The sequence below is a fragment of the Rhinolophus sinicus genome, chromosome 12 (assembly GCF_057876585.1).
Source record: "Rhinolophus sinicus isolate RSI-liver-muscle chromosome 12, RSI-T2T, whole genome shotgun sequence".
NCBI lineage: Eukaryota > Metazoa > Chordata > Mammalia > Chiroptera > Rhinolophidae > Rhinolophus > Rhinolophus sinicus.
This window is the reverse complement of record NC_142512.1, coordinates 28,986,116-29,004,483: the sequence shown is the minus strand read 5'-3', so window position 1 is coordinate 29,004,483 and position 18,368 is coordinate 28,986,116. Positions and strand designations below refer to the sequence as shown.

The following is an 18,368-nucleotide window of genomic DNA, read 5'->3' as shown; positions in this document are numbered from 1 at the left end:
TTAAAGTTTATTCAGACTAACTTTTTAATTGTCACAGGAGGGAACTATACAACCTATTAGTCTAAACAGAGTTCAAAGAACCTGATACTGACTGGGAGCCTATATTAATTTTTTCCTTTGAATTTTAGAGAACAGAATTGACCCTTTAAAACAGAAGTTTTTAAGAGGGCTAGGTGACAAACTGATTGACTCTAAAAAAGACATTTAATTGTCTATTTTTTGCTTGTTTTTCTTGGCAGTAGTGGGAAGAGTACAGGTTTCTAATAATTTCTTGATATATATTGTGGGTGAGTTGTTAGAAGTGCTGAAATTTTTAAACAGACTTTACATGATTTAAATTTTGTATTTAGTAATACTGGTTGGAGATTAAATGGGGGGGGCAGGGAGAGGGCCAAGCATATTCAAACAGATGTCACCATTACATATCCAAGATTAGAGTTGATCTCATCACAACAATAGATGGTCCAGCTTTCACCTAGGACCACATGTTTCTTGGCAGTAAGCTTTTGCTTCTATCAGAAAATACATATTATACTTTAAGATATTAAGTTCCCTTCAGCCTCCTTAAAGAATTTAAATTCAACTGCTTATCAACTCTCACACCTCTATTAAAAGGCCATCGTTTTAATTTTCTCAGAATTCTTTTCTATTTTTAATGTTGTTGTTATCTTATCACATTTCTTAATGCTTTCTTATGTGTGCAGATGGTGAGTTATCTTAAATTAGATTGTATTAGTTATTGTCCTGTTCTATAAAAAGAATAAATTGAAAAGATTTTCAGAGCATTGTACAATAATAGCATTATAGGTTCGTGCCCATATGTCTACACTGTGGACGTAAGCTGTCATTCCTTGCCCTCCTCTCCAAACCACCCTTTCATACATATACGCCAACCTCTTTCATGTAAAAAAGAATAAAAGTCTGACTCGGGGTTGGGAAGGCAGCAAAGGAAAGTAAGTAATTTTCAGAAACAGCAGGTCCTGGAATAGCGTTTTGTTACAAGATTGTTGAGATGCCATAGAAATTTAACTTGTTTATATCAATTAGCCTATGGTAAAGTTGGTTTTGTTATTCTGTTTTGTCATTTAAAGTCAGAGATCCTATCGAGGACTTAACTACTGCTTCCCGATGAAGCCAGTTTTAAATGCCTTGGCTTCTTTTTATAAACAGGACTGTAACTCTCACAATTGTTCAAGTCTGGTTGTGGTTTACATATTGTGTGGGATGGAAATAACATTCTTTGTTTTATGGAGGAAGTTCTTACACATGTGGTAAGAAGGCTCATGGTGCAGAGCTGTATGTTTTGTGTCCCATCCCATCCCCGCCCCCATACTATCTTAAAATTTTTGTTATTCAGGAGCCAGATTCTCTGTGGCTCAGGAATGGAGTTTTCCTTTGTTTCTATTGACTAATCTGGATTAGATAGCCTATTGATAGCTGTGGGCTATAACCTCTATAAATATAAACCAAATCACTTTTCTGACTATGATGGCTTTCAAATTACAAGTACAAGCCTTTGCATCTGATTCAGTGAACTCTACACTCAAGGCAAATTTCATCCTTCTTTTACTAAATACTTGCTGTCTTCATTGGATGAAGCTTGAACTTTGTTCCTATCTGCAGTGTATTAACAGCATCTGAAACTGTCCTCTGTCTCCCTCTCCTTTCCTCCAGTACTTCTACCTTTCCCTTTGTATCTTAAACCAATTAAATGTAGCATGCACTTCTCTTATGTGCTGGTGGTACAAGGCAGAGTTGAAGTGGATCCTCTTCCAAAATTCATTTCCACAAGATTTCGTTGGATGGGGGATGACTGCCTTTTAAAAAGGGACATTTTCCCCACGTGTTTGTATCAGATTTGCTTTGTTTTGTGTACCTACAATTTCGTTAATGCATAAACATGCTTAAGTATAAATACGAAGATTACAGCCTTGTTTTCCATCATTGTTAAGCAAGCTGTTCTTCAGATTCACTTTTAGTTGGGATTTAGAAACTAGAATTTTATGCTCTCTGTTTAAAATGTCTGTTAGAGGTAATACAGTTTTTGCTTCAGATGTAGATGTTGATTGTTTGCTTAGTCTCCGCTATCTTTTCAGTGGTTGCTGCTCTATCAGTTTGACTTCTGTAGTTGGTAATTGAGTAGTCTCATGATAGAATCATTTTGTTTGGAAGTTATAGATCTTGTTACAGAGCTAGTCTAGCTAGATATTAATTGATCCTGAACTTTGCTTTCTTATCATAATTCTTAATTTTTGTCTTTAGCTGGGAAAACTCTTCAGATATTTAACATTGAAATGAAGAGTAAAATGAAGGCCCATACCATGACTGATGATGTCACCTTCTGGAAATGGATCTCTTTGAATACTGTTGCTCTTGTTACGGATAATGCAGTTTACCATTGGAGTATGGAAGGAGAGTCTCAGCCAGTGAAAATGTTTGATCGCCATTCTAGCCTTGCAGGTTGCCAGATTATCAATTACCGCACAGATGCAAAGCAAAAGTGGTTACTGCTCACTGGCATATCTGCACAGGTAACATTTTTCTAGTTGTAAATAAAGAAAAGTTCTAGAAAATTAATACGCCCAGAATGCAGTTTATTTTTAAATTAGATCTTCTGTGCTCAGTCAGTCAATATTGAATCTGACTTATTTTGGAAGACTTTTTTCCTTTTTTAAGAAATAAAGGTTGCTGGCTTAATGCCTTTATTCTGACATATACTTTCAGATTATGTAGTCTTACCAAGTGTTTTTTTAAGTCTTACTTGCAGATTGAGTGGGTATTGAGTTCATATATGATTTGGAATTTATTACTGCTGAATAAGATGATGTTTGGAGCTAAACTTTAAATTAAGAGGTATCAAATCTACATTAAGAGACTAAATAACAAAGAATTATAAATCCTGCTAAAGATGATAAAGCAATGCTAATTATTTCACTAGTTGAATCTGGGAGTTATTGGCTTATTAGGTCCCCAAATTATTCTTTTTGATCTTTTGTAGCAAAATCGTGTGGTGGGAGCTATGCAGTTATATTCTGTAGATAGGAAAGTGTCTCAGCCCATTGAAGGACATGCCGCTAGCTTCGCACAGTTTAAGATGGAAGGAAATGCAGAAGAATCAACATTATTTTGTTTTGCAGTACGAGGTCAAGCTGGAGGGAAGGTAAGGTTTGGCTTTGGAAATTATTTTAGTGAGAATTTATTTGTCTTTAACTAGTCATCTAATTTCAAAATAGTGTTTTCCTTCCTTGTTAATATGTTTTTAACATTCAGATTTGTGGTGACTTTGTTTAAAGACTTATCTAAGATGAATAGTATTCTTTCTATTTTTAAAAATTTTTATTTTTTTCTTTTTTATTTATTTATTTATTTTTAAGGAGGGTGCAGCTCAGCTCACAGTGGCCCATGTGGGGAATAGAACCAGCAACCTTGATGTTATTAGCACCACACTCTAACCAACTGAACTAACCGGCCACCCCATGAATAGTTTTCTTTTATTTTTTTAATTTTTTTGGGGGGGAATATTGGGGAACAGTGTGTTTCTCCAGGGCCCATCAGCTCCAAGTCGTTGTCCTTCAATCTAATTGTGGAGGGTGCAGCTCAGCCCCAAGTCCAGTTGCCATTTTTTAATCTTCAGTTGCAGGGGGCGCAGCCCACCGTCCCATGTGGGAATTGAACCAGCAACCTTGCTGTTGAGAGCTCGTGCTCTAACCAACTGAGCCATCCGGCCGCCCCTCCAGCAGCTCAGTGACAGCTCGTTGTCTTCAGTTTAGTTGAGGAGGCTACAGCTCACTGGCCCATGTGGGAATCAAACCGGCAACCCTGTTGTTCAGAGCTCCCGCTCTAACCAACTGTGCCACCCGACCACCCCATGAATAGTATTCTTTAACAACTTTTTTGTATCAGTTGTTTATAGTAAGACTTTATTTTGATTGCCTTTACCTAAGGCCTTAATTCTGTGTTTTTCAACTTCACCGTGTATAAGAATCATTAGAGTTGTAGAACTGTACTTTTTTTATACTTTACATCTAGGGAGTCTGTTTCAGTAAGTGGAGCTTGTAATCTGTGCTTTAAATACCCTACATGACTAGATAGAGTGTAGCCTGCAATTTGAGTAACATTACCTTAAGTCAGAGCTTCTCAACTTTGGCTCTCCCATGGAATCACCTGTACAAATTGAAGTACTTTGTATGTTAGGGTTCTTAGTTGCAGACAGCAGAAGCAAGGTCTGGTTGATTACAGCATAGAAAATATACTGAAAGGATAATGCATAGTTCACAATAGCTAGGAATGTTTAGAACCAAACTTGGAAGGTGAGGGGGAATAAGTGAGAATGGGCAGTAGCCAGGGCCCAGCCAAAAGTCCTGCCGCAGAACCCTGAGGACTCCGCCGCTCCCGTGACTGCAGTGCTGGATGACACAGCACTGTGACCTCTGGAAACTCAGTTTGATTGCTGTTCTCACTGCCAGAGTAGAATCTTAACGTCTTCATATTTTTCCATGGGAACTATTTAAAAATAGTAACACAGCAATTGCTGAAAACATGATCATCTATACCCTCTCAGGAGGGAGAGACAGTATGCGCAGTTAGAATTCTGGCTAAAATTTCAGAGTAGGAATCCCTGAACCAAAGAAGGATCCTACCAACCTCTTAATATGACAAGGATAGAAAACACTGATATTTAGATCTGAATTGGTGTGATATAAACAAAAAAACACATTATAGGTTTTAGAAATGAGATACTATCCTTAAGAATAAGGCTGAGACCTTTTTTGAAAACTCCTGGAAAAATAACAACTTCAGTATCATTTTTTTTTCCTTTTTTCCAATATCATTTTTATAGTATCTGAAAATGTGTTTATAGGTTCTTGAGCCTATTTGATTCATTTAGCTATAGCTTTTGTAGTATGCTATGGTTTTTAAAAGAAGACATAATTTTTTTCTATATGGCTAGTCATTCTAATTAATTAAGGATGACAGCCTATAACTTTCATATGATATATATCTTGGGAACTGAATTATTTGTTGTCTGAGGCCATTCTTGGCGTGACTAAGTAAAATGTATACTACTCTTTCATTGACATTGTGTGCTTTCTCTTGCCTGGCTGATGTGCAGCATCAGACATTTGAAACCAAAATGTTCTCATCCAGTTTATGAGGTCCATGTGATTAGAGCTTAGGTGCATATTTTCCATTTGTATTAGAGTAGAGGTACAGGCAGAAAATAATAACTTAAGTTAGATTTCTATTTGGAAATGCTAAATTATATTTGAAAACCACGAGAAAAAACACCTTTGAGGGTTATGTATTACCATTCTATGCCCTTAATTAAAGTAGTGGTATTCAACTGACTTTAAAGTTTTTATCTTGAAATAATACACATGCATAGGAAGCTGCAGAAATAGTACAGAGAGATCCCCTGTGTTCTTTACCTCAATGGTTACATCTTACCTTCAATGGTTACATCTTAGACACACACACACACACACACACACACACACACACACAGTAGTATAGTATAAAAAAAAACACCCATAAATTAACATTGGTACAATTGTGTAATTCTCTCACTTTATCACGAGTTCATTCAAGATACTATTCCATCATCACGAGGTTTCCCTCATGCTACTCCTTTATAGTGACACTCCCATACCATTTCTAAACCCTGACAACCACTAAGTTACTATTTCTATAATTTTGTCATTTCAAGAATGCTATGTAAATAGAATCCTGTAGTATGTGACATTTTGAGATGAACTTTTTTTTTACCCCTCAGCATAATGTCCATTAGAGCTCTTTTTATTACTGAGGAGTATTCCATAGTATGGTTGTACCATAGTATATAATATTCACCTATTGTAGGAGATTTTGGTTGTTTCCAATTTGGGTCTACAGACAAAGCTGCTGTGATCAACTGCTAGAAGACCCAGGTGTATATATGTTTTCTTTCTTTTTTTTTGAACAGTTACATATCATTGAAGTTGGCACACCTCCTACAGGGAACCAGCCCTTTCCAAAGAAGGCAGTGGATGTTTTCTTTCCTCCAGAAGCACAAAATGACTTTCCTGTTGCAATGCAGGTATTTTAAGCAAAATAAAGGGACTTTTGAAATCTCTTAACAAAATTAATCCAAAAACTGGTATACTTATATTCAGTATAATTTAATCGGTGCTTAAAAGAATACCTTTTATTTGAAAATAAAGTTTTTTAGTGATACTTTATAAAGTAATACTCTAATATAAACTGGGTTATCCTGAATTGTTCAAAATTATGTTTTCTTTTTTATACATTTTATTCATGTTCTTGTGTTTTATGTAAGAGCTTGGGATATTTAAATGTGCTATAAAAATGAGGAAACCATTAATATTAGCTTTTAATTTTTCATATGGGCCTCTTGTGAAAGTTCTAGAATTTTACCATCTCTAAAATGGGATTGGACTAAAATTTCTGTTTGTAGATTGAGTATTTTACTGAAGTGTTGATTTTCTTTATACAGATCAGTGAGAAGCATGATGTAGTGTTCCTGATTACTAAGTATGGTTATATCCACCTCTATGACCTTGAGACCGGTACCTGCATCTACATGAATAGAATCAGTGGAGAAACTATCTTTGTCACTGCACCTCATGAAGCCACAGCTGGAATAATTGGAGTAAATAGAAAAGGACAAGTAAGGAAATATTGAAACTTAGATTAAGCAATAAAATAACACTTATTACCATTAGCTTTTTTTTTTTTTTAAGTCAATGGTTACTTTGGATGTCAGAAAATAACATATTCCTAAAACTACAGACACATATGATACAAAGTCTCTCTTTAATCCTGTCTCAGAGAGAGAAACTAGCCTATTGCCACACAGGGTTGTGTTTATGTGTCTTTATTGTCGAAAGAAATGACTTTATGCAAAAACTAATAGGGTCACATTTGACAGACTTTTTGTTTGTTTGTTTTAGGTTTTATTGGGGAAGGAGAACAGGACTTTATTGGGGAACAGTGTGTACTTCCAGGACTTTTTCCAAGTCAAGTTGTTGTCCTCTCAATCTTAGTTGTGGAGGGAGCAGCTCAGCTCCAGGTCCAGTTGTCGTTAGTTGCAGGGGGCGCAGCCCACCATCCCTTGCGGGAGTCGAACTAGCAACCGTGTGGTAGAGAAGACGCGCTCCAATCAACTGAGCCATCCGGGAGCTCAGTGGCAGCTCAGCTCAAGGTGCCGTGTTCAATCTTAGTTGTAGGGGGCAGAGCCCACCATCCCTTGCAGGAGTCAAGGAATCAAACTAGCAACCTTGTGGTTGAGAGCCCAGTGGCCCATGTGGGAATTGAACCTGCAGCCCTCGGAGTTAGGAGCATGGAGCTCCAACTGCCCGAGCCACTGGGCTGGCCCTTGACAGACTTTTTGTAGGGGTATTCTTCCTACGACCTCTAAGACAGATTATCAACTACAAGGGAAAGAATTTTTCCTACATCTCTTCCTAATTCTTTATTACTAAATATTTAATGTTGGAAGGTGATGTGTTACAGTAGCTATTGTGGAGTACCTGGCAAGTTATCTAGATAGATAGGGAAAATATTAGCTGTTCTGAATTTGTCATGATTGACAAACCTCTTCACATCATTAATAAATAATCCTTTTTCTGTGTTTTCTTAGTATTTTAATGTAATTAAAAACATTATAACTGGAGGTATCCCATTTTCTAAAAAATTGTTAAAACTTCAAAAACAATACTGTTACTAGTCTTGCCTTTTACTAGTTTCCTCCAAATTTGTATTTTTCCTAGATACTGTGTTTCCCCGAAAATAAAACCTAACCGGACCATCAGCTCTAATGAGTCTTTTGGAGCAAAAACTGATGTAAGACACAATCTTATTTTACTATAAGACCCAGTATAATATATAATATAATATAATATAATATAATATAATATAATATAATATAATACAATATCATACTGGGTCTTACGTTAATTTTTGCTCCAAAAGACACATTAGAGTTGATGGTCTGGCTATGTCTTATTTTCGGGGAAATAGGTTAGTAAGCAAAGGAAATAGGAGGTATTTTTTCCTTTGTTCTGTTAATTTCCAGGAAATGGGGTATATAGGAGTATGAAAAGGCAAATACCCTAGAGAAAGGGAGTCTTTCCCTTCCTGTCCACCCCCTACCTCAACTCCACACCTGGTTAGGTGCTTCTCCTTTATGCCCTTAAGACTTAGGTAACCCTCCTCGTAGCACATATCACAATGAATTACAGTTGCTTGCTGAACTGCTTCAGTCACTGTTCTTCAATAAGAAAGGGGCTTTTTTTGGTTCAAGTGTAGTACTACACCAGTCGATATCTGGCACAAAAGCAACTTTAAAAATTCAGTAGCTTTCATTTATTCAGTTGCACATGTCTCTCGGAAAAATCAAGTTCACTTTTGGTGAAGTAGGTTAGTAATAATTTAATAATCATGAAGTTGATAAGCCAGAGACCTTTTTCGACTGCGTTGCTGATGTTTTTAAATAATGCTTCAACTAAAATTTCTTGACTAATTTCATCAATATATTTGATATTCATAACTGATTCTGGGAACTTACTGTTTTCCTTAACTTCCCCTACAATTTTCTGTGCCAGCTGCTTTGAGTCAGGAGGTTGGGTGTTTACAGTAACCTTAGGCTCAGGGCTTTTCTCTGCTCTTTTGATCAAAGCCAAAAGAGCAGGGCTGGACATGTGCCCTGAAGTGTGTGGTTTCTATTGAGTTGAAAAATCAAAGGTGATCAAGATGTCATTATTGCCAATATCTAGCTTAGCTTGGTAGGACTGAGTACTTTAGAAGATACTGGAACCTTCTCTGTCCTCCGTAGATCTTAAGTACTATTTGCTAGAAATCTGTTAGAATAACTAGTGGACATTTGGTCCTGTCCAAAAATGTCCACTGAGACATTTGGTCTACGTGCAAGGTTTTGGGTATTTGGTCCTTGAAATGTGCCATTGCCAGATAGGCTAACCAAGACAAGAAGAGTTATTATTGGCTATACAGCCACAGGACAATTATTGGACCTAAAACGTGGTAATATCTTTTCTGTATTAATCCTGTAAACTAAAAGTATTTAAAAAAAAAATGCTCTGTGCTGTTTGTACCCAGGGACGTTTTCTGAGCATGGATGTTTTTGACGGGACCATTTGGTGTGGACCAACTAAGCTCATGGACATTTTTGTTAGGACCAAATTTCAAGAACCTTTGGTCATGGACCAAATGTCTCTGTGGATGTTTTGGACAGGACCAAGTGTCCTGCAAGGGCTAGAAGAGTCTAAAAGGATAAAGATGAAACGCGGATTTGGTGTTTGGGGAAGACTAAGGTAGTGATCAGTAGGAAGCTTCAGAAAGTATAGTTGGAACTGGATTTGATCATTTTTCTTATTTTTCCTAGGAGGTCACCATTAATTAAAGGTGGAGGTCAGGAATGCAAATGACTGCATGTCTTAAGAAAACATGTCTTAATATGGAGTAAAATGACACATTGCAGATACAGGATGGTCTAAGTAAGCTTTGCGGATAGGGCTCTGACCTGTAGCAATGAAAGGAGTTTGGAGGTGAAAATATCTTCATTTTTCTCAAAAGGATACAGGATAGACTTTTATCTACCTTTGGTTATTGAGTTTTCAAATTGTATTCAATTCCTTTTGTTTGAGACAGAAATTTCTCATTTTCATTAAAGCTGGGGTGTATAACCAGCCCTGGTGTTGGAAAGAGGAATGAATATGTAGTGAAGGGTGGGTTCCCTTTCTCTATGGCAATTGACAGTAGTGCAGCTTTTCAGCAAGTGGGGCAGCATTCTGTGGCAGTGACTTTTTAGGAGGACTGAGGGTGGGTAACTGTACTCCAAATACAAGCAATTAGAAATTGCTTCTTACCGATGCCAATTTATTTAGCACCTACTGTATACCTTGCATTATATTAGGTACATGAGGATTTGGTGGTTCCTTCCCCTCAGTGAGTATATAATCTGGCCGATAGGAATGTAAATGTAGTTAAAGAAAATTACTGAAAAATCCTTGTTAAAAAATCCTAGAGTTAAAAGAAATGTACTTTAAACTTCCTTTTAAGGACTATACCTTATACGTCTACGAAACAGGTGAGTACTAGGTTTCGTAGCTTCTTCAGAGTCATTCAGAGTCATTTTCTGTAGGTTGTCAAGATTGTGTTCCCCAGGAATCTATAAACCATATAGAATTATCTTTCAGAGCATAGTTAAATGGGAGCCTTAATCTTTGATATTAACCACATTAAGAATGAATGGATGGTAGCAAAGCAATTAGAGTTTGGACAGTATGAAGCAGGGAGTTATTTATATTACAGAATGCCCATATTTTAGGAACCCCCACTGGCTTAGCACCCTTAGTTTTCTCTCTTCTGGCTTCTTTCTTGTCTTTTTATTTAACTTTTTTTTATGGCAACAAGAAAGCCATCACAATTTTAATACCTTTGTGATTTAGTAGTAATTAACTCTAAACAGATTTTGTATCAGTGATCTCTAAATGATCATGTTGCAACTAACTATTCATTAATCTTTACACTTCAGGTTCTGTCAGTATGTGTGGAAGAAGAAAACATTATTCCGTACATCACCAATGTCTTACAAAATCCTGATTTGGCTCTGAGAATGGCTGTACGTAACAACTTAGCTGGTGCTGAAGAACTCTTTGCCCGGAAATTTAATGCTCTCTTTGCCCAGGGAAATTACTCAGAAGCAGCAAAGGTGGCTGCTAATGCACCAAAGGTAAACGTGTATGAAAAGAAGTTGCTGTGATTAGATTAATGTTAATATGCTGTATTTCTAAGACTTAGAAGTGGGACCAACTCTCTAGAGAGAAACTAATCTTCTTTTGGGTACATTTTCCTGTAGCAGAATATGAGTTGTCAGTACCTCTAGATTTGCTTAGTTTTCTGTGCTCTAGATTTGGTTAGCTTTTTAAAACTCAGAATGTTAGAAGGATATGTAGATCTAACAAGCTATGATTTACATAGATGTAAAAACGTATAGTTACTTAGTTATACTGTTGACCTCATCAATAATAGCTACCAAAGGTAACTATTTTTTTAATGCAAAAAGCTTTGTTACCATTTGGTTCAGAGCTTGGAAGAGGGCTCCAGGGTGGTTAAAAAGCTGCCTAGTAGCTGTAAGGAGAGGCTCAGGCAGAAGCCCTGACAACAGAAGGATGTCAGTGGGCCCCTCAAAGGCCACTGGGCTCCAGAGGCTCCTAATTGTGCTTAACGGTGAACCTTTCATAGGGGATACTCAGCCCAGCCGGGCGGCCCGTCAGCCTGCGGAGGTTAGTTAGATGGTCACCCATCTTATTGAGTTTCATCTCATCTAGTTTGTGACTCTCCAGGAAGTCACAGAAATAGGGGTCTATTTGGGCAGAATCCAGGGCATGCAGATCCAATAGAGCCTGGTTCAGGTTCTTCTTTAGGACCATGGCAGCTTCCGTGGTGTCCGTGGTTTTACCCCACTCGTCCTGGGACGGCTTTTGCGTGTCCTGGAAGAGGGCATGGCCACTGTGCTGGCTTTACAGTCAAGAGATTCTTGGTGCACTCTTCTTCTCCTAAGCCAATTTGTGGAAAAAGTGGCCCGTGCACTCCAGAGCCACATCTTTGCAAAATAGAAGCCCAGAAGAGAGGTAGGTGTAGGAGGCTCGCAGATGCAGGTTAGCCACTTGCACCTTTGTGGAACAACTCTTGACAAATCTTGGAGCTCATGGTTGATCAGCAATAAGAGGAGCTAAGCTCAAAAAGTGTTGGCTGGTCCTGGAGGCAGAGGATGACAGAATGTGGTTCCAAAGCTTGCAACTGGAAGAGTTTGGAGGGTGATAGGAGGCTGGAAGGGGAGTACACATGGGTCTGTTCTGTCCAGGCACTATTGAAGCAGATGACAGACCCATGGTACTGCAGGGCCAGTGCCTGATTGTACTGATTTTATTTGCAAACTTTGAAATTAAGCAGATCACGTTCAACTTATGGTAGGAAGAGTTGTCTGAAATTAAGCTGTTTATTCTCATCACCTTTGTATTATGTTGGACTGAATTAGCACTTACACCCTGACCACTATTACAAAATTTGTACTTAATGTGAACCTGGAATAACAGCTAGCTCTAACAACTTTATACTTATTCTCTTACCCATTGACATTGTAATTAAGTTGGTATATTTCTGATTCTGAATAATCACATCACATTGAACCAGAGTTGTGATGAATGTTGACTGAATCTTTACTATTCAATGAATTGAAAATTTGAAATTTGGTGTTATTAAATGGAATCATGCTTTTAAGATTGACCTAAGAGACCCAGGGAGTTATTAGTGTAATGTTGGAGATCACCTTTAAAAGGAGTCTTTATCGTTTCTCTTTTTTTTGAAAAATTAAAAAAAAAAAATTTATTGGGGTGACAATTGTTTGTAAAATTACATAGATTTCAGGTGTACGATTCTGTATTACATCATCTATAAATGCCATTGTGTGTTCACCACCCAGAGTCAGTTCTCCTTCCATCACCATATATTTGATCCCCGTTTCTCTTTCTTAAAGGGAATCCTTCGTACCCCAGACACCATCCGTCGGTTCCAGAGTGTCCCAGCCCAGCCAGGTCAAACTTCTCCTCTACTTCAATATTTTGGAATCCTTTTGGACCAAGGCCAACTAAACAAATATGAATCCTTAGAACTGTGTAGGCCTGTACTTCAGCAAGGGCGGAAACAGCTTTTGGAGAAATGGTTAAAAGAAGATAAGGTAGGTTAACTTCTCTTAATGTACTCTTGCTTTGGTTGCATTAAACACCATGTTGCAAGTTAAAAACAGCTGCACCAAAACATCTCTATCCATTATTTACTTCTTATAGGACTAGAATAAGAGCAGACATTGCATGAGATGCATAAACTTACTTCTTTTTAAAGTGTATTTTTATGGCATATTGAGGAAGGATATCATTGTTTAGTTTTTGAAGTGGAATCCAGGATTCTTTCTTGGTGGTTAAAACTACTAATCTGGAAGCAAATTGCTGTCCTTTTGCTTTAAGGAAAAACTTAGTGTGATACGCTTACTTCCCTATGTGTTCATGTTTGTCAACATACATAACACTCATTTGGACAAAATATATTCCTGTCTCCCACATCCCACACTTGACATGCACTGTAGTTTCAACCATACAAATACATCTTTTCTTTCAGAACCAAGTATCATCAACATTGTGGTATTTGCTGCTAGTCACCATGTTTGGGTGTGCAAGGGAAACATGTTACTTAAAATGTAGGATCATAGATATGTTAACAAGATAGCAGGGTTGTCTAATTAGTGACAGATTTCGAGAGTGATTTCACTGTTAATTGGCATTACATGGGAAAATATTTAACTCAGTTTCTTGAAATTTATTTGAGTATGAACCTTGAAAAACTTGTTAACCAGCTTTCTTTACTGTAGAATTTCTCTATGCCTTTTATATTCAGTCAGTACTTACCTAATTTCTTTTTACATAGAGCATCTAATAGTACTATGTTTTTTTAGAGCACTTTATGGAAAACATTGCTTATTTGTAAGGCAACTAACAAGTGTGAACAATCCATTAGTGTTATTATTCCTTTCATATCACTGTAAAAAACCTTTCTTCATAAAGTGGCAGTATTGAATTGCCATGTTTTATGCCATTGTCAAGAATGAGGTGGTACTGTATAACGTACTTTGAGTAGTGATAACTTTTAATGTTATTACACCTTTCAGCTTTAGTGGGATTGGTATTATTTTTTACATTACCAATTCTAAGTCCTTGTTTCTTGACCCAGCTTCTGGCAATCTTCTAGGATACTGGAGAATAGTACTTCAGAGTTGGGATGCTTAGGTAGGGGTCTTTGCTGAGGAATAGTTACTAGCCACACTAGTGAGTATTTGAGATCAGTCCTGTTTGCTAAGGTAAGGGAGGATGGGACAGCCAAGGTAACTGAGTTGACCTATATAACAGTATAAAAACTTTTCGGATATCATTACTGTTTTTGTGTGAATGGTCGTATGGAATCCACTTGTAGTAAAAGGGGGATACTGGTCAATGCTTCATTAGTTAGCATGTTCAGTTAAGAGATACATACTCCAGTAGAACTTCTTACTTCTCAGTGCTGAATATAAAAGATAAAGGCTATTCTCTGACATAACCATTAAAAGTAGAAAACTGCAGTATGTATGAACAACTCTTGTAGGGAAGCTGCTTTCCAGATTGGGCAGTTTACTAAGGCAGGTTGAATAGTACAGAGGAGGGAATCTACTTGTATACCACCTAAAAATTCTAAAATTTTTATTTGTTTGACCTTGTGAAATTAGAGTGTCCTGCTTTACAACCTTGAATTCAAAAGTCAAGAAGTTAATGGAGCTTAGATCCTTCAGACATACAGATTATACCCTAATTTTAATAATGGTCCTTATGGTAAGCTTCATCTGGTTCCTTAATATCAAATTTTCATATGATAACATTATATTTAAAGTTGCATTATTTTGAAAAAATTGGGGCAATGTGGGTCTGATATCTGAATATTCTTAATAGTTAGAAGTACAAGATTCTGCTTTTTAAGTACTTACGTTCCTAACAAGGTATGTGGTAATATCTATAAGTGTGACATCTTGGTGGGCTTTTTATCCTTAAGTAGGATGCGTTGAGAATTCTACTGAGACATTGCTGTCAATACATGATCAAGAGCCTTTACTAACCACAACCCCTGAATATTTAAAATACATTCTAGGACAATTGAGTAACTAAGTGCTTATCATATTATTTATAGTGGAAATAGTATCAACCGCTCATTTGTAAAACAACTCATGGATTACTAAACAGTCTCTTTTTCCTTTATACAGCTGGAATGTTCTGAAGAACTGGGTGACCTTGTGAAATCTGTGGACCCTACATTGGCACTTAGTGTGTACCTAAGGGCTAATGTCCCAAATAAAGTCATTCAGTGCTTTGCAGAAACAGGTCAAGTTCAGAAGATTGTTTTATATGCTAAAAAAGTGAGTTCAATGTAACAAATTCTCAACATAAATTCATTAAAGCATTAAAGAGAAATTAGCCTATGGAAACTCTAAGTGACTTTAATAGTGAATTTCCTTACATTTTGAATTACTTGTAAAAGTATAAAAACCCTATTTTAGTTCTCACATATAGAATTATATTTACTCAGAAATGAAGACAGTTGCTCTTACATGGCTCATCAGAATTTAAGATGGCAAGGGCATGTTTAATCTGTTAGAACAAACTTTTGAAACATCAAAAATGAATAAGCCAATTATAAAAGTTCATGGCAAATTGTTCAAATATGTTATCACTTAAGGTATCTGTCTACTTGCCTATTATTAGCCATGATCAAATTGAGCATCTTAAATTAAAACTGAATTTGTACTTTCACCAGTAGTTCTATATTAGTAAGATTCTCTTGTAGAAAAAAAGCTTTAAATGATATAGATGAAACTTTGAGGCAGGATTTAAATTCTTGTCTATTTTTAGGTTGGATATACTCCAGACTGGATCTTTCTGCTGAGAAACGTCATGCGTATCAGTCCAGATCAGGGACAGCAGTTTGCTCAGATGTTAGTTCAGGATGAAGAACCTCTTGCTGATATCACACAGGTAAGGACGTTAAAATGTATTCTGTAGATGTCAATTTAAATAGAGAATGGGGGGGATCTGAGTTTAAACAACTTGGAGTAGAATGGGTTAACCATTCAATTTGTAGAAATTAGAGATCTATCTACATAGACAAAAAGCAAGTTGCAGAAGAATGGGCAGTAAGGTACCATCTATATACAGTTTTAAAATGTACAAAACAAACTCCATCTTTAGAGATGTATATGTATTAAAAATATAAGAAATATATATGTAAATAATAAAACGCAAAGGATAATTGCTGTCTCGGGGTGAGGGGAGAAGGAAGAGGTGCATATATGAAGTGGGAATCACTCCATATTTATGCTTTTGTATATTTTAAATAGTTCATCAAAAATTTAAATCCATCAATTTGATTGTATTCTATTATATTGTGTCTTGAAATATTTTGTAGTTGTTTTCACCAGAACTGAAAGTAACTCCAGACGACAAAAATTTATTCTTAAATTATGAAGTTATGTTGGCTAAATAATATTTTTTAAATCTGGGATTTGGTCTGGCAGTTTTTTATATGTAAAAAAGGAGATCATGTTTCCTTTCCTTTCGTTCACATATTACAACAGTATCATAAAGCAATTTTTAAACATCTTAAAACAATATCCTCTCAATCTTCTTTTGCAGATTGTGGATGTCTTTATGGAGTATAATCTAATTCAGCAGTGTACTGCCTTTTTGCTTGATGCCCTGAAGAATAACCGCCCATCTGAAGGTCCTTTACAGACTCGGCTGCTTGAGATGAACTTGATGCATGCGCCTCAGGTATGCGTTGCCATGCTTTTGGGGCATTTCCTACACTGTTTTAGTAGTTACTCAGGGCTTCCTAGGTTAAGTTATTTGGAGCTGCTGATATGCTTATTCTTCTTCACTTAAGAAAATTTAGTAACATTCCTTTGTACTTTCTCACCTGTATCAATTCACTGTTGAGTCTTAACATTTAATCTGGATATAGAATTACTGATATAAATGGGCTGGTCAAATAAACTCATCCTGTTTGTGGTTTTATAGGTTGCGGATGCTATTCTAGGGAACCAGATGTTCACGCATTATGACCGGGCTCATATTGCTCAGCTGTGTGAAAAGGCTGGCCTCCTGCAGCGCGCATTAGAACACTTCACTGATTTATATGATATAAAACGTGCTGTTGTTCACACCCATCTTCTTAACCCCGAGGTATTTCAGTTTCTTACCTAACAGATGGTGTTAGTCATGATTAATTGGTAGACTGAAAATGTGTGGTACTGAATGATAGTCGTTTCATACCTCTGTTCAATGTTATTTCATTTATTTATTTGCTTATTTATTTATTTTGCCTTCTAGTGGTTAGTGAATTACTTTGGATCCTTATCAGTAGAAGACTCCCTAGAATGCCTCCGGGCCATGCTGTCTGCCAATATTCGTCAGAATCTGCAGATCTGTGTTCAAGTAGCTTCTAAGTATCACGAACAACTGTCAACTCAGTCTCTGATTGAACTTTTTGAATCTTTCAAAAGTTTTGAAGGTAATTAGGAGTTTGTGAGTTGTTTTTAATTAAGATAGCCAAGAGTGGCAGTATTGTTATGATTACAGGTTATTGGAAATTCTGTCTTCCTACAAGCTTAATTTTATGGAACAGTGTAAGTTTTATTATGCAATAAATGTTGTCATGCATCTTTTGCATCAGGTTCTAGGGATGTGCTCTGAACAAGACTGCTTGCATATTTTATAGGCGAAACAAAGGCAGAATTTTAAGATACAAATATATGTAGTATCTTTGTCATAATTGTGTAAGATGAGAAAATACTAGTGATCAGATATAAAATTTCATGCTTATGTTGATAGTCCTACTGTTAATGATGGCAAATGTTTCTAACTAAGGACATTTTATGACTTGTTACTATTTAGCAGGTTTTCCCAACCTTAGCACTAGACATTTTGGGGTGAATATTTTTTTGGGGGATGGGGGTGTACATGCAGGGTATTTAGCAGCATCCCTTGCTTCTACCCACTAGATGCCAGTGGTGTGAGCACCACTAGTTGTGACCACAAAAAATGTCTCTAGACATTGCCAAATATCTCTTGGGAAGAAAATCGCCCCCAGTTGAGAACCACTGCTGTACTGAGTACTAATATAATCATTGCTGGGTAGCTCTTAGGTTCATTAGCTAAACTTCTGGTCCTCAGTTACCTTTTTTTCCCTTTTTGTAATATTGCTCTCAACAGAAGGAATAAGATTTCTACCAGTTTTCTTAATTTTCTCAGTTTCTGTATATTAACTATGCACTAAATTTATACTATTCATTCAGTGCACTAGCCACATGTAGCTATATAAATTTAATTAAAATTGAATACAATTACACATTTAGTTCTTCAGTCACACTAGCCACATTTCGAGTGCTTGATAAGTACATGTGGTTAGTGGCTACTGTATTGGACAGCACAAATATAGAACATTTTCATCATTCCAGAAAGTTCTGTTGGACAGCACTGCATTAAGTTCTTTTCAAACTACTTTGCGCTGCATATGGAAAAACACCAGGCTATAAGGGACTTGATTTAAAATTTCTCATATGGAGTATGGTGTGATAATTAGCTTTGATATTAAGTAGCTACTTCCTAACTATTTTTCAACCACTAAAGAAACATTGGATTGAATTTTCTGTTCTGTAGGGGTTAAACTGCAAATCCATTTATTTAACTGATTACTGGACAAATTAGTATTTTTAT

The 18,368-nt window shown here is 36.6% G+C and overlaps 1 protein-coding gene across 2 annotated transcripts in view; it reads left to right on the top strand.

The window, feature by feature from the left end:
* Positions 1 to 18,368, top strand: part of CLTC (clathrin heavy chain) — a 64,636-nt gene that overhangs the window by 21,448 nt on the left and 24,820 nt on the right. For both annotated transcript variants that reach the window (XM_019736322.3, XM_019736320.3), the window contains exons 3-13: positions 2,263 to 2,531; positions 2,999 to 3,160; positions 5,963 to 6,076; positions 6,494 to 6,667; positions 10,553 to 10,750; positions 12,557 to 12,757; positions 14,861 to 15,013; positions 15,507 to 15,629; positions 16,287 to 16,424; positions 16,671 to 16,835; positions 16,983 to 17,163. In XM_019736322.3, the coding sequence (XP_019591881.1) occupies positions 2,263 to 2,531; positions 2,999 to 3,160; positions 5,963 to 6,076; positions 6,494 to 6,667; positions 10,553 to 10,750; positions 12,557 to 12,757; positions 14,861 to 15,013; positions 15,507 to 15,629; positions 16,287 to 16,424; positions 16,671 to 16,835; positions 16,983 to 17,163 (1,878 nt within the window). The remainder of the gene's footprint in view (positions 1 to 2,262; positions 2,532 to 2,998; positions 3,161 to 5,962; positions 6,077 to 6,493; positions 6,668 to 10,552; positions 10,751 to 12,556; positions 12,758 to 14,860; positions 15,014 to 15,506; positions 15,630 to 16,286; positions 16,425 to 16,670; positions 16,836 to 16,982; positions 17,164 to 18,368) is intronic.